Raw genomic sequence first — 17,307 nt, forward strand, 5'->3', positions numbered from 1 at the left:
CAAGGCACAAACAGCTTTCAAGAATTAGAATGTGGGACCTCAGTTCTGATAGTGCAAATTCGTGTTTTCAGAAATAATGGCTGTAATATGAGAAGGGATTCATCATGGCCAGAGAGGTCAGTTTGGAGAGTTAGAAATTGTGTGTGTGTCAAAATGAGAGCAGGAGATGGGAAAGATAGAAAAATGGAAGAAAAGCAAAGAAGAAACGTGGTAATTAGTAGGTGATATATATATGACAGTAAAGAAATTGGAAAAAAGGAATAAAAATCGATTGCAAAGGTAGTTAAATCGGACGAAATTTTTAAAAACTTTGTAAACAGGAAGAGAGACGCGCAGGAGAACATGTAAACTACTTAGCTTGGCAGTTAAAGAGATGTAAGAGACGGCAATAATAGTCGTTCAGAGCGATTTAGCAAAAAACAGGCACAAAAACGTGAAAGAACTTTGTATAAGCATGATAGGTGGAGGGTGGGAAAGAAAATAGTCAAATTTGTGAATAAATTGGGGAAAGACTATCAGTAGAAAGCCATACAGTGTAATGAACTGTAAATTGTTGTATACAAATTCGTAAATTACTGTTTAAAGTACAGTAATCTCTTGCTCCTACCCAGATATTCTGTGACCTATGTGCCTCATCAGCCAATTTCCACTCCACCAGACGTCTCTCCTCCTACAAAACCCTGTACATATCTATCCCTCATGCTTCCTTTGATGGTATCATCCACCAAGCCAACTTCAGGCTCCACCAGCATGCCAGACTTCACCTCATAAAGCTATCCCACCTTCTGCTAAACTATCTGGGCAGTGATGTTTCCCTTTGTGTCCCTCTGCAGCTCCCGAAACAGCCACACCATCAACCACCACTTCTCTCCTACAACCCAAGCTCGGCCGATCTGCTTAGCACCCCACAGCCTTCACTGTTCCCTCCCAGACTAAGAATAATCCATAACGAAAAGAACCAGTCACAACAGCACAGTGTCCTTGACCTCTCATCTAAAGCACTCCCCCCATGAATATGTATTATCTAGAGGTTCCACTTTCAGCCCTGAACCTGCATTAGATCATGCTGTTTCGGTGAAGGACCTACTTTCATTAACATATATCAACTGGAAATATTACTTTGCAACCCAATCCCAAAATCTTTCCAACAGCAACCTGACATTGAACCCTGCCTTAAACAGTTCAGACCATGGTCCCAACTTCATCCTCCTCCACTACCTCAAAAATCACCCCTTACAACCCTTCCAAGAATTCCTCAATCTAGCATTGCATCACAACCCTTCCTTAAGTCCCTACAACATGACCCTAACCTGCCCTCTCCAGAACTCCAGGCACTACATTCCCTAAAAGCTGATAACTCCATTATTGTGCCAGGAGACAAAGGATGTACCAATGCAGTACTTGACCAAAAGGAGTTTCTGCCAGCTGACACCTCTCCATACAGTGTCTGCCATCAAGATCCCATCCCTGTGATTCAAACTGACCTGCAATCCCTCCTTAAAACCTCAGGCTCCTCACAAGGACTAACACCTCAATCCATAGAACAACTCACCCCACCCGAACCACCCCACCCCCAACCTTTTACCTTCTCCCTAAGGTCCACAAGCTCAATCATCCTGCCCCTGCCCTCCCCCCCCCCCCCCCCCACTTTAGTTGATCAGCACCTGCAACCCATATTAAAAGACACTCCCCTCCTATATCAAAGATAGCAACCACTGCCTACATTGTCTGAAATCAATGCCTGTCCTACTCCTACCACACACCTTGCTTGTCACCATTGATACCACCTCCCTCTATACCAACATGCCCCATCATACATGGTCTGTCTGCTGCTGAACATTTCCTCAGTCAGCACCCACCTGATTCCAAACCTATGGCATCCTTACTACTCACCTTAATCAACTTCATACTTACCAACAACTGCTTCACCTTTGAGGGGCAGACATACAAATGATACAGGGTACAGCCATGGGAACCAGCATGGCTCCTTCCTATGCCAGCCTTTTCATCGGTCACTTGGAGGAGGCTTTCAGGAATCCATAAGTCTTCAGCCTCTTGTTTGGTTTAGATACATTGATGACATCTATACCATAGGGACTCGGGGTGAGGTGGAATCGTTAAAATTCCTGGAATCCATGAGTACCTTCTCCCAATTAAATTTCACATGGTCCTACTCTGAATCCCATGCCACTTTCCTTAATCTTGATCTCATCCTTACTGAAGGCCAGCTACACATTTCTGTCCAATTAAACCTACTAATAAACAGTGGTAGTTACATTGACAGTTTTCTTCCTTTCCATGTCAAACGTTAGCTCCCATACAGCCTTGACATTCAAGGCAAACCTATTTGTTTGGCTGAAGACTCCTTACAGCAATACCCCACCATTCTCACCTCAGCCTTCAGTGGACATAGTTACCCCACCAGCCTAGTTCAAAAGCAATTTCCTGGGCCATCATGTCCAATGAAGGTACTGCTGATCCAAACAGCTTTGGAGCACACTGCTTGTCACACAGTATTATCCTGGTCTTGAATGTGCATAGTGAACGCATTATTGTGGCCAAGATAGACACGAAGCCCATGCCTACTACAGTAGTACAAGTTTATATGCCAACTAGCTCTGCAGATGCCAAAGAAATTGAAGAAATGTATGATGAAATAAAAGAAATTATTCAGATAGTGAAGGGAGATGAAAATTTAATAGTCATTGGTGACTGGAGTTCGGTAGTAGGAAAAGGGAGAGAAGGAAATGTAGTAGGTGAATATGGATTGGGGGTAAGAAATGAAAGAGGAATCTGCCTGGTAGAATTTTGCACAGAGCATAACTTAATCATAGCTAACACTTGGTTCAAGAATCATAAAAGAAGATTGCATACATGGAAGAAGCCTGGATATACTGACAGGTTTTATAGATTATATAATGGTAAGACAGAGATTTAGGAACCAGGTTTTAAATTGTCAGATATTTCCAGGGGGCAGATGTGGACTGTGCCACAATCTATTGGCTATGAACTGTAGATTAAAACTGAAGAAACTGCAAAAAGGTGGGAATTTAAGGAGATGGGACCTGGATAAATTGAGCAAACCAGAGGTTGTACAGTGTTTCAGGGAGAGCATAAGGGAACAACTGACAGGAATGGGGGAAAGAAATACAGTAGAAGAATGGGTAGCTTTGAGGGATGAAGTAGTGAAGGCAGCAGAGGGTCAAGTAGGTAAAAAGATATGGGCTAGTAGAAATCCTTGGGTAACAGAAGAAATATTGAATTTAATTGATGAAAGGAGAAAATATAAAAATGTAGTAAATGAAGCAGGCAAAAAGGAATACAAATGTCTCAAAAATGAGATCGACAGGAAGTGCAAAATGGCTAAGCAGGGATGGCTAGAGGACAAATGTAAGGATGCAGAGGCTTATCTCACTAGGGGTAAGATAGCAACTACCTGCAGGAAAGTTAGACATTTGGAGATAAGAGAATCACTTGTATGAATATAAAGAGCTCAGATGTAAACCCAGTTCTAAGCAAAGAAGGGAAAGCAGAAAGGTGGTAGGAGTATACAGGGTGTTACAAAAGGTACGGCCAAACTTTCAGGAAACATTCCTCACACACAAATAAAGAAAAGATGCTATGTGGACATGTGTCCGGAAATGCTTAATTTCCATGTTAGAGCTCATTTTAGTTTCGTCAGTATGTACTGTACTTCCTCGATTCACCGCCAGTTGGCCCAATTGAAGGAAGGTAATGTTGACTTCAGTGCTTGCGTTGACATGCGACTCATTGCTCTACAGTACTAGCATCAAGCACATCAGTATGTAGCATCAACAGGTTAGTGTCGATCACGAACGTGGTTTTGCAGTCAGCGCAGTGTTTACAAATGCAGAGTTGGCAGATGCCCATTTGACGTATGGATTAGCACGGGGCAATAGCCGTGGCGTGGTATGTTTGTATTGAGATAGATTTCCAGAATGAAGGTGTCCTGACAGGAAGACGTTCGAAGCAATTGATCGGCATCTTAGGGAGCACTGAACGTTCCAGACTATGACTCGTGACTGGGGAAGACCTAGAATGACGAGGACACCTGCAATGGATGAGGCAATTCTTTGTGCAGGGTGACGATAACCCTAATGTCAGTGTCAGAGAAGTAGCTGCTATACAAGGTAACATTGACCACGTCACTGTATGGAGAGTGCTACGGGAGAACCAGTTGTTTCCGTACCATGTACAGCGTGTGCAGGCACTATCAGCAGCTGATTGGCCTCCACGGGTACACTTCTGCGAATGGTTCATCCAACAAAGTGTCAATCCTCATTTCAGTGCAAATGTTCTCTTTACAGATGAGGCTTCATTCCAATGTGATCAAATTGTAAATTTTCACAATCAACATGTGTGGGCTAACGAGAATCCGTCATAAACACAGATTTTCTGTGAACATTTGGGCAGGCATTGTTGGTGATGTCTTGATTGGGCCCCATGTTCTTCCACCTACACTCAATGGAGCACGTTATCACGATTTCATACGGGATACTCTACCTGTGCTGCTAGAACATGTGCCTTTACAAGTACGACACAACATGTGGTTCATGCACGATGGAGCTCCTGCACATTTCAGTTGAAGTGTTCGTACGCTTCTCAACAACAGATTCGGTGACCGATGGATTGGTAGAGGCAGACCAATTCCATGGCCTCCACGCTCTCCTGACCTCAACCCTCTTGACTTTCATTTTTAGGGGCACTTGAAAGCTCTTGTCTACGCAACCCCAGGGTACCAAAAGTAGACTCTTCGTGCTTGTATTGTGGACGGCTGTGATACAATACACCATTCTCCAGGGCTGCATCAGCCCATAAGGGATTCCATGTGACAGAGGGTGGATGCATGTATCCGCGCTAATGGAGGACATTTTGAACATTTCCTGTAACAAAGTGTTTGAAGTCACGCTGGTACGTTCTGTTGCTGTGTGTTTCCATTCCATGATTAATGTGATTTGAAGAGAAGTAATAAAATGAGCTCTAACATGGAAAGTAAGTGTTTCCGGACACATGTCCATATAACATATTTTCTTTCTTTGTATGTGAGGAATGTTTGCTGAACGTTTGGCCGTACCTTTTTGTAACACCCTGTAAAGAGGGTCTATACAAGGGTGATGTACTTGAGGACAATATTGTGGAAATGGAAGAGGATGTAGATGATGATGAAATGGGAGATATGATTCTGCGTGAACAGTTTGACAGAGCACTGAAAGACCTGAGTCGAAACAAGGCTCTGGGATTAGATAACCTTCCATTAGAACTACTGACAGCCTCGGGAGAGCCAGTCCTGACAAAACTCTACCATCTAGTGAGCAAGATGTATGAGACGGGCAAAATACCCTCAGATTTCAAGAAGAATATAATAATTCCAATCCCAAAGAATGCAGGTGTTGACAGATGTGAAAATTACCGAACTACCAGTTTAATAAGTCACGGCTGCAAAATACTAACGCGAATTCTTTACAGACGAATGGGAAACCTAGTAGAAGCCGACCTTGGGGAAGATCAGTTTGGATTCCATAGAAATATGGGAACACGTGAGGCAATACTGACCCTACGACTTATCTTAGAAGGTGGATTAAGGAAAGGCAAACCTACGTTTCTAGCATTTGTAGACTTGGAGAAAGCTTTTGACAATGTTGACTGGAATACTCTTTCAAATTCTGAAGGTGGCAGGGGTAAAATACAGGGAGTGAAAGGCTATTTACAATTTGTATAGAAACTAAATGGCAGTTATAAGAGTTGAGGGGCATGAAAGGGAAGCAGTTGTTGGGAATGGAGTGAGACAGGGTTGTAGCCTCTCCCCGATGTTATTCAATCTGTATATTGAGCAAGCAGTAAAGGAAGCAAAAGAAAAATTTGGAGTAGGTATTAAAATCCATGGAGAAGAAATAAAAACTTCGCCAATGACATTGTAAATCTGTCAGAGACAGTAAAGGACTTGGAAGAGCAGTTGAACAGAATGGATAGTGTCTTGAAGGGAAGATATAAGATGAACATCAACAAAAGCAAAACGAGGATAATGGAATGTAGTCGAATTAAGTCGGGTGATGCTGAGGATATTAGATTAGGAAAAGAGACCCTTAAAGTAGTAAAGGAGTTTTGCTATTTGGGGAGCAAAATAACTGATGATGGTTGAAGTAGAGAGGATATAAAATGTAGACTGGCAATGGCAAGGAAATCGTTTCTGAAGAAGAGAAATTTGTTAACATCGAGTATTGATTTAAGTGTGAGGAAGTAGTTTCTGAAAGTATTTGTATGGAGTGTAGCCATTTATGGAAGTGAAACATGGACGATAGCTAGTTTGGACAGGAAGAGAATAGAAGCTTTTGAAATGTGGTGCTACAGAAGAATGCTGAAGATTAGATGGGTAGATCACATAAGCAATGAGGAGGTATTGAATAGGATTGGGGAGAAGAGGAGTTTGTGGTACAACTTGACTAGAAGAAGGGATCGGTTGGTAGTACATGTTCTGAGGCATCAAGGGATCACCAATTTAGTATTGGAGGGCACCGTGGAGGGTAAAAATCGCAGAGAGAGACCAAGAGATGAATACACCAAGCAGATTGAGAGGGATGTATGCTGCAGTAGGTACTGGGAGATGAAGCAGCTTGCACAGGATAGAGTAGCGTGGAGAGCTGCATCAAACCAGTCTCTGGACTGAAGACCACAACGACGACGTCTTTCAGTATCTTACCTGTGTATTTTTAAATAACCCCTCCCACCTCTGTTATGTACAATTCATGTAGCTTTTCACTCTTCATGCGTGATGTTTTAGTAGTAATCTCTGTCTAGCATACTACATTGTCTCTCACATTTGAGCTCTCAGGTTTTCAAATCTCATCCAGTGTGGTAAGTCTCCCCCGACCTGCAGTGCTGGGTGACTTTCCCAAAATCTATCCCTTTTTCTAGACCTCTCCAGTCCTCCTCCACCCCTCTTCCTTCTCCTTCAACCCTTCTGCCTGGAGGAGGAGCCACTGGATCTGGAAGCTTGCCTAATTACAATCTTCTTTTATGTGTGTGTTCTGCTCTGCTGGGTGAGATTATTTCTTATCTATCCAGTTAAATTATTTTGTCAAAAATAGTTTTATTTGTTACGTATTTTCCTGAGAATTTTGAATATTATTGCATTGTCAAGCACTTTCTTTGGAATGACAAACCCTGTATAAATGTTTTCTGATGTTTATTAAGTCCTGCTTTCGTTATCAAATGCAACTTCATTATGACCTTTCTAGTCCTCTTATCTTTCTGAAAGCCAAACTGATCTTCTATCAGTTCCTTAGTTTTTTCCCTTCTGTATATTATTCTTGTCAGCAACTTTGATTCATTAGTTGTTGAACAGATTGTATGACAGTTTCTACACTTACCCACACATGATATCATGGAGGTAGTGGTATGCCTCCAGTCTCAAATATTTACACCAAGCTGAATAGTCATTTGATTACCACTTACCCAATGAATTTAAAAATTCTGAAGGAATGTTTGCTATACTATCAGTCTTATTGGACCACGTATCTTCCAGAACCATTAAACTTCCCTGAGTCATCCTTACTTATTCTAAATTCTTCTTCTGAATTCATGTTATACACTCACTTTTCCTCCGGCTATGTAACTTTACTTTCATGACACTTCCAGTTTTGTCATTTGTAAGTTACTTTTATTGCTGTGTTCATGACGTTGTAGTTCGTTCTTCCATTGATTAGCTGAAGTATTTCTTCAGTCACCTCAAGCTTTCTTCAGTCACCTCAAGCTTTCTTCAGTCACCTCAAGCTTTCTTCAGTCACCTCAAGCTTTCTTCAGTCACCTCAAGCTTTCTTCAGTCACCTCAAGCTTTCTTCAGTCACCTCAAGCTTTCTTCAGTCACCTCAAGCTTTCTTCAGTCACCTCAAGCTTTCTTCAGTCACCTCAAGCTTTCTTCAGTCACCTCAAGCTTTCTTCAGTCACCTCAAGCTTTCTTCAGTCACCTCAAGCTTTCTTCAGTCACCTCAAGCTTTCTTCAGTCACCTCAAGCTTTCTTCAGTCACCTCAAGCTTTCTTCAGTCACCTCAAGCTTTCTTCAGTCACCTCAAGCTTTCTTCAGTCACCTCAAGCTTTCTTCAGTCACCTCAAGCTTTCTTCAGTCACCTCAAGCTTTCTTCAGTCACCTCGCTTGTACCTGCATCAATCTGTCCAACTTCTGTGATATTTAGAGATGTTCATCCATTTTTATTGAATTGCCTACTATGGTGTTCATCACAGTATCTAGAACTTCAGACTACTTCAGTTCACAATTTATTTTCAGTTTCTTTCTGACAGTTCCCTTTGATTTCAACTTACTCTTCATCGTTACTGAAATGTATTCACTCTCTCTGCTTCTCAGAATGCTTTATAATGTTATATCCAATTTTGGAATCTGCCTGACCATGATATAATCCAGCTGGTACCTACCCATGTCTCTAGACTTTACAGGTATATCTTCTCTTATGACTTTGTGGTTACCAGTTGAAACTGAGTCTTCCTCCTCCCTCATTCCTACTACCAAGCCCCAATTCTCCTGTAACCTTACCTTCTATTTGTTCCCCTACTTCTGCTTCCCAGTCACTCAAGATTATTGAATTTCACTCTCCTTTAATTATTCAATTTCCCATTCATTTCTCTCTCTCTCTCTCTCTCTCTCTCTCTCTCTCCCTGTGACACCTGGATGTATACTTGAATTACTCTTGTTGGCATTGCTTTACTGTCAGTTTCCATGAAAGAAAAAATTTTTCACTGACTTGTTCAAAGTAACTCATTCCCTCACCTATTCTCCTATTAATGAATCCTACTCATCTGGCAGCCATGGCAGATGATTGCACTCAAGCACTTGGACATTATTGGCAGCAGTCATGGAGCATTACCAGGTTTTGGTTACATTGCACTGCTCTCCATAATTTTCAAGGTTTTTTTTTTTGTCATCAGTCTACTGACTGGTTTGATGTGGCCTGCCATGAATTCCTTTCCTGTGCTAACCTCTTCATCTCAGAGTAGCACTTGCAACCTACGTCCTCAATTATTTGCTTGACATAGTCCAATCTCTGTCTTCCTCTACAGTTTTTGCCCTCTACAGCTCCCTCTAGTACCATGGAAGTCATTCCCTCATGTCTTAACAGATGTCCTATCATCCTGTCCCTTCTCCTTATCAGTGTTTCCACATATTCCTTTCCTCTCTGATTCTGCATAGAACCTCCTCATTTCTTACCTTATCAGTCCACATAATTTTCAACATTCGTCTATAGCACCACATCTCAAATGCTTCGATTCTCTTCTGTTCCGGTTTTCCCACAGTCCATGTTTCACTACCATGCAATGCTGTACTCCAAACGTACATCCTCAGAAATTTCTTCCTCAAATTAAGGCTGGTATTTGATATTAGTAGACCTCTCTTGGCCAGAAATGCCTTTTTTGCCATAGCGAGTCTGCTTTTGATGTCGTCCTTGCTCTGTCCGTCATTGGTTATTTTACTGCCTAGGTAGCAGAATTCCTTAACTTCATTGACTTCGTGACCATCAACCCTGATAAGTTTCTCGCTGTTCTCATTTTTACTACTTCTCATTACCTTCGTCTTTCTCCGATTTACTCTCAAACCATACTGTGTTCTCATGAGACTGTTCATTCCGTTCAGCAGATCATTTAATTCTTCTTCAGTTTCACTCAGGATAGCAATGTCATCAGCGAATCATATCATTGATACCCTTTCACCTTGTATTTTAATTCCACTCCTGAACCTTTCTTCTATTTCCCTCGTTGCTTCCTCGATGTACAGATTGAAGAGTAGGGGCGAAAGGCTACACCCTTGTCTTGCACCCTTCTTAATACGAGCACTTCGTTCTTGGTCGTCCACTCTTATTATTCCCTCTTGGTTGTTGTACATATTGTATATGACCCGTCTCTCCCTATAGCTTACCCCTACTTTATTCAGAATCTCGAACAGCTTGCACCATTTTATATTGACGAAAACTTTTTCCAGGTCGACAAATCCTATGAAAGTGTCTTGATTTTTTCTTTAGCCTTGCTTCCATTATTAGCCGTAACGTCAGAATTGCCTCTCTCGTCCCTTTACTTTTCCTAAAGCCAAACTGATCGTCACCTAGCGCATTCTCAGTTTTCTTTTCCATTCTTCTGTATATTATTCTTGTAAGCAGCTTCGATGCATGAGCTGTTCAGCTGATTGTGCGATAATTCTCGCACTTGTCAGCTCTTGCCATCTTCGGAATTGTGTGGATGATGCTTTTCCGAAAGTCAGATGGTATATCGCCAGGCTCATATATTCTACACACCAACGTGAATAGTCGTTTTGTTGCCACTTCCCCCAATGATTTTAGAAATTCTGATTGAATGTTATCTATCCCTTCTGCCTTATTTGACCGTAAGTCCTCCAAAGCTCTCTTAAATTCTGATTCAAATACTGGATCCCCCATCTCTTCTAAATAGACTCCTGTTTCTTCTTCTATCACATCAGACAAATCTTCACCTTCATAGAGGCTTTCAGTGTATTCTTTCCACCTATCTGCTCTCTCCTCTGCATTTAACAGTGGAATTCCCGTTGCACTCTTAATGTTACCACTGTTGCTTTTAATGTCACCAAAGGTTGTTTTGACTTTCCTGTATGCTGAGTCTGTCCTTCCGACAATCATATCTTTTTCGATGTCTTCACATTTTTCCTGCAGCCATTTCATCTTAGCTTCCCTGCAGTTCCTATTTATTTCATTCATCAGGGACTAGTATTTCTGTATTCCTGATTTTCCCGGAACATGTTTGTACTTCCTCCTTTCATCAACCAACTGAAGTATTTCTTCTGTTACCCATGGTTTCTTTGCAGCTACCTTCTTTGTACCTATGTTCTCCTTCCCAACTTCTCTGGTGGCACTTTTTAGAGATGTCCATTCCTCTTCAACTGTACTGCCTACTGCGCTATTCCTTATTGCTGTATCTATAGCGTTAGAGAACTTCAAACATATCTCCTCATTCCTTAATACTTCCGTATCCCACTTCTTTGCGTATTGATTCTTCCTGACTAATGTCTTTAACTTCAGCCTACTCTTCATCACTACTATATTGTGATCTGAGTCTATATCTGCTCCTGGGTACGCCTTAAAATCCAGTATCTGATTTCGGAATCTCTGTCTGACCATGATGTAATCTAATTGAAATCTTCCCCTATCTCCTGGCCTTTTCCAAGTATACCTTCTCCTCTTGTGATTCTTGAACAGGGTATTTGCTATTACTAGCTGAAACTTGTTACAGAACTCAATTAGTCTTTCTCCTCTTTCATTCCTTGTCCCAAGCCCATATTCTCCTGTAACCTTTTCTTCTACTCCTTCCCCTACAACTGCATTCCAGTCGCCCATGACTATTAGATTTTCGTCCCCCTTTACATACTGCATTACCCTTTCAATATCCTCATACCCTTTCTCTATCTGTTCATCTTCAGCTTGCGACGTCTGCATGTATACTTGAACTATCGTTGTCGGTGTTGGTCTGCTGTCGATTCTGATTAGAATAACCCGGTCACTGAACTGTTCACAGTAACACACCCTCTGCCCTACCTTCCTATTCATAATGAATCCTACACCTGTTATACCATTTTCTGCTGCTGTTTGATGATACCCGATACTCATCTGACCAGAAATCCTTGTCTTCCTTGCACTTCACTTCACTGACCCCTACTGTATCTAGATTGAGCCTTTGCATTTCCCTTTTCAGATTTTCTAGTTTCCCTACCAAGTTCAAGCTTCTGACATTCCACGCCCCAACTCGTAGAACGTTATCCTTTCATTGATTATTCAATCTTTTTCTCATTGTAACCTCCCCCTTGGCAGTCCCCTCTCGGAGATCCGAATGGGGGACTATTCCGGAATCTCTTGCCAATGGAGAGATCATCATGACACTTCTTCAATTACAGGCCACTTGTCGTGTGGATACACGTTACGTGTCTTAATGCAGTGGTTTCCATTGCCTTCTGCATCCTCATGTCGTTGATCATTGCTGATTCTTCCGCCTTTAAGGGCAATTTCCCACCCTTAGGACAAGAGTGCCCTGAACATCTATCCGCTCCTCCACCCCCTTTGACAAGGCCGTTGGCAGAATGAGGCTGACTTCTTATGCCGGAAGTCTTCGGCCGCCAATGCTGATTATTTATCAAAATTTAGGCAGTGGCGGGGATCGAACCCGGGACTGAAGACGTTTTGATTATGAATCAAAGACACTACCCCTAGACCATGGGTATATCCAAGTACTGTCCAAGTAGTGTCTGTTTAATACTGTTACTATAAAGTGGGTGGGGAGGGGGGTTGTAGGTTTTGCAGTGACATGACCAGTCCTGTGTTAACATGGCTGTTAGCCATGTAAACAATGAATTGAGCAAATTGCTTTTGACTGAAACAGTCTCATATGTGTGATGTGCCTGTTGCTGCAATTGCGATGTAGGGAGGGACTAATCATGGCCTGCAGCTAAATGGATGGGGAAGGAAAGTTAAGTTGAGCATCCTGCAAGAAGTGTAGGGGATTCAGACAAGCACACATGACAAAAGAACAACAGGATCTTAACGGATGTAACAGTTACCAGAAAAATAAAATTGTTTTATTAGAACATTAGAAGGTTGAAACAAAAAGATAGAGGACCTTTTGTATGCCTAGAAAATGTGGAGAATTCTGAAGTAATAATGTTCTGTGACTCTCTGAACACCGTATAACCACATGGATGAAGTTAAATAGCAGGGATTAGAGACTTTGATCACTTTCATGTAGAGTTAACATGGATAAGTAGTTGCAACATATGTAAAAGTGAGACACGAAGTTAGAAACATAGGTTTTGTGTGGACCAAAACTTAGAAGTATGTACTTGTGAGTTGCTACTGCAGAATACTTCTGTGATACTTGTAACAGTCTACAGATCCTCTCTAGGAAAGTTTCAGCTACTTTTGAGGAATCTAGATGCGTTATTGAGCAACCTGTCAGACCAGAAGAAACAGTAGTTTGTGGAGATTATGGTGAAATTTCTTAAAAGATATGGACAGGAAAAATGAACTAAAATTATTATTAGGGTGTTTCAGGCTAATTCAGTGACAAATTTTCCAAATCTTATGCAGCAAAATAGTAGGATACTGATTGATAAATTTTTTATAGATGGTTCTCAGCTGAAAAAATTACCATGTATCTAATTACTAATTGACTGCCTGCTCATGATGCATAAGTAATGGAAATAAACAATATGGCACTTCACAACCCTGAGGCAGGTTCGTGTAAACCAGTGAGGCTTACCTAACGAGAACAGTATAAAATGTTTTAAGAATAAGTTAAGTGGTGGTATGGGATGAGGTATATATAGATAGAAATGCTAATGTCAAATTCAATTTATTCCACAATAAATCTTTGTAAATACTTGAAAATCTTTTCCTAAAAATTACCAATATGATCCATAAAAAAGTAAACCATGGATGATTAAAAGAATTAAAATCTAATGTGAGAGGAAGAGGGACATTATATAAAGATGAAAGTAAGTAAAGCTTTGACATTACTTATTACTTGGTTACTATAAAAAATTGAAATATTTTGAGAAAAATCATTAAAATGTTCAGAATTATGCATGTCCTGACAGAAATAATGTAGACAATAAGATTAAAAGTACATGGAATATTACAGAATGAATTTTCACTCTGCAGGTGTGTGTGTGTGTGTGTGTGTGTGTGTGTGTGTGTGTGTGTGTGTGTGTGTGTGTGTGTGTGTGTGTGTGTGTGTGTGTGTGTGTTGATACAAAAGTTCCTGTCAAAAGAGATCTGTGTTAGACAAGGAGACAAGCCTGGGACCTTTACTTTTTGTGGGCAAGTGCTCTACCAACTGAGCTACACCAGCTTGACTCATCCTTGCAGCTTTACTTCTGCAGTATCTCGTCTCGTATTTCCCAAACTTAATGGAAGTTCTCCTGCAAAATGTGTGGGACTCCTGGAAGAAAGGAAATTGCAGAGATATGACTTAGCTGCAGTCTGCTGGTGGTTTCCAGAATGAATTTTCACTCTGCAGTGGTGTTTCATATCAGTATACCAGGAGCACAAGTTTCACAGGAGAACTTCCATGAAATTTGGAAAGTACAAAATGAGATACTGGCAAACATAAAGCTGCAAGGATGGGTCACAAGTCACACATGAGTAGCATAGCTGGTAGAGCACTTACCCACACAAGGCAAAGGTCCCAGTTTTGAGTTATGGTCCAGCACATAGTTTTAATCTGTCAGGAGGTTTTACATGGAGTGTCATCAAACAGGAGACATGACAGCTAGTCAGTATACAAGATCTTATAACAGTTAAACTAAATGATGCTATTGTGACTGATAGTTCACAAATTTCAAGCATTTTAACGTTAACTTTCTAAATGTAGCAGCAAACATACAATTAAATTGTTCAGTTGAAGAAGCAAGGAAATTTATAAAAGTATCATTCCACAAAACTTCAAGCAAATAGAAGTAACCCAACATGCTTCACTGAAATTAATAGAATAATAAACATTCTAAGACACATCAACTCATGTTGTGTTGATGGAATTTCAAAAAATTCTGAAACATTGTTCTAATTTAATAAGTTATGTCCTTAGTGATGTATATAAGGCATCACTGCCACAGACAATTTAATAATTTTTGTTCAACTTCCTTACTGACATTATCTTCCAGAATATTAGAAAAACTAATGCACCCAAGACTAGTCTTACATTTAAGTACAAACAACTCACTTAGCAAATCAGTTTGGATTCCAGAAAGATTGCTCAACTGAGAATGCTACTTACACATTCAACCACTAAATATTACAAGCCCGAAATAATAAAATATTGACTTTCAGTATCTTCTGTTTGTCCATGGTGTTTGTGTGAATAATTCAAACAATGTTGAAACAATAGAAAATTTTAATGACTATGGAGAAATCACAGAGTGAGTCCTATAGGGTACAGTTCACTCCTATTCCTTATATATGTGAATGACACATTTAATATTCTATAGGCAAAATTAGTATTTTTGCAGATGATACTACTGTTACAGTAAATACCATTAGAGATATATACATTAAATTTTGGAAAAAAAAGCTATATTCATTTCTGCACAACAAATAGTTATGCCGAAGATTGATGTAGCATACGAGCAGCAGTCAGTAAATATGGTACAGTTGTCCAAATTCTTGGGTGTACATGTTGATGAAAACTTGCACTAGAAGCAGTATACTACTGAGCTTCTGAAACAAATGTCAGCTACTTTTGCTGTTTGTATTATTGCTGATCTTGGAAACAAAAAATATTAACCACCTGACATATTTTGCATATTTCCACACAATAATGTCTTGTTGAATAATTTTCTGGGGTAACTCATCACTGATAATGCACTGATTGCACAAAAGTGAGCGGCGGCGGCGACGACGACGACGACGACGACGACGACGACGACGACGACGACGACGATAAACCCTGTGGAGGCCTGGGAAAAGAATAGGCCTCCGGTAAAAGGTGACGAAAAGAACAAACCACTAATAGGGCTAACCCCCCCTTTTAGTGCGATTAGTTGGTTCAGGACAGAACTAAAGAAGCCTTGGACAAGCGCCGTCATGGTCTGGGACGACGCTTGAGCCCTATGCCCGCCTACAATGGTAACTACACTGCTAGCCAACTGGAAAATGATTAAAATCCAAATAGAGGTGTTTTGCAGGATATGCTTCCTGCAACCACCCTAGAAGGAAAACAGACAGAGGATGAGATGGTCAGATGAAGTTAAGACACCTCATGTTCTCTTATTACCAAGCAACAAGCCTAGGAACCAACACAACTGGATACAGATCACAAGTATACACAAAATTTATTACCAGATACCCAGAATTAAAATTTTTAACAGAACAACGACTAGCTGATCAGATCCATGTAATAATCAAAAAAAACAGGATACCCCAGTCAGAATTGGAACACATCGAACAAAAAGTACAACAAATACTGGAACAAAATAATGTGCAGTCAGAAGAAGAAGAAAATACAGTAATGGACTCAAACATCCCAGAGCAAACAAACAAAGAACAACACGCATCAATTAAACAGAGGAAAACAAAATCAAGATAGCCACCAGAACAAGCACAAATAGAACATGAAGTGACACATGTGTTAGATATACAAGAAAAATTTCAGCTAACATGCATAGAATACAAAGACACAAATACAGACATTAGACCATTCTTGCACAGACCACCAAATAACCCACAAGTAAAAACAACAATAACTATAAACACAATCATACACAACAAAATAAATGAAAATACAACTATGGAAGAGTTAAAACTACTGGTTTATGTAGGAGCACTCACTACACTAAATATACACACTAGGCAGAGATCAGAACAAACCAACACACAAAACCAGCATGGCAACACAGGCTACAGATCAGAATAGAAAAACAGACAAAAGATATCGGACAGCTAACACAATTGATAAGAAATGAAATATCGGACAAAAACGAAAAAGGTTAGGTAAAATCTCACAACAAGAAGTGACAGAGCAATTAAACGAAAAGAAGCAGAAATTACAAGCATTGGCCAAATGACTTAGAAGATACAAAAAAAGTGAAAATAGAAGGAAACAAAACCAAACATTCAACACAAATCAAAAGAAATTTTACCAGACAATAGATAACACACACATTAAAATAGACAATCCACCAAACATAACAGACATGGAACACTTTTGGAGCAACATATGGTCAAACCCAGTACAACATAATAGACATGCACGGTGGATACAAGCAGAAACACACACACAAGATGGTACCACAAATGCCTGAAGTGATAATCTTGAAACATGAAGTCACCTGAGCAATTAATTCTACGCACAATTGGAAAACCCCTGAAAATGATAAAATAGCGAATTTCTGGCTAAAGAAGTTCACCTCAACACATTCACATCTAACTAAATTATTTAACAATTACATTTCTGGCCCATACACAGTCCGATACACTTACACTTGGAATAACTTATCTGAAACCTAAAGATCAAGCAGACACAGCAAACCCAGCAAAATATTGCCCCATAACAGGCCTACCAACAATATACAAAATATTAACTTCAGTCATTACACAGAAATTAATGACACATACAACACAGAACAAAATTATAAATGAAGAACAAAAAGGCTGTTCCAAAGGAGCACGAGGATGTAAAGAGCAACTGATAATAGATGCAGAGGTGACATATCAAGCTAAAACTAAACTACGCATACATTGATTACCGAAAAGCTTTTGATAGTGTACCCCA

General features: G+C 40.3%; 1 protein-coding gene across 1 annotated transcript in view; it reads left to right on the forward strand.

Annotated features, from left to right (window-relative positions):
- Positions 1 to 15,508, forward strand: part of LOC126209958 (ankyrin repeat domain-containing protein 49-like) — a 66,765-nt gene extending 51,257 nt beyond the window's left edge. The window contains exon 3 of the mRNA XM_049939071.1: positions 15,417 to 15,508. Coding sequence (XP_049795028.1) covers positions 15,417 to 15,508 — 92 coding nt within the window. The remainder of the gene's footprint in view (positions 1 to 15,416) is intronic.
- Positions 15,509 to 17,307: the final 1,799 nt, after the last annotated feature.

This window comes from Schistocerca nitens, chromosome 10 (genome assembly GCF_023898315.1).
Source record: "Schistocerca nitens isolate TAMUIC-IGC-003100 chromosome 10, iqSchNite1.1, whole genome shotgun sequence".
Taxonomy (NCBI): Eukaryota; Metazoa; Arthropoda; class Insecta; order Orthoptera; family Acrididae; genus Schistocerca; species Schistocerca nitens.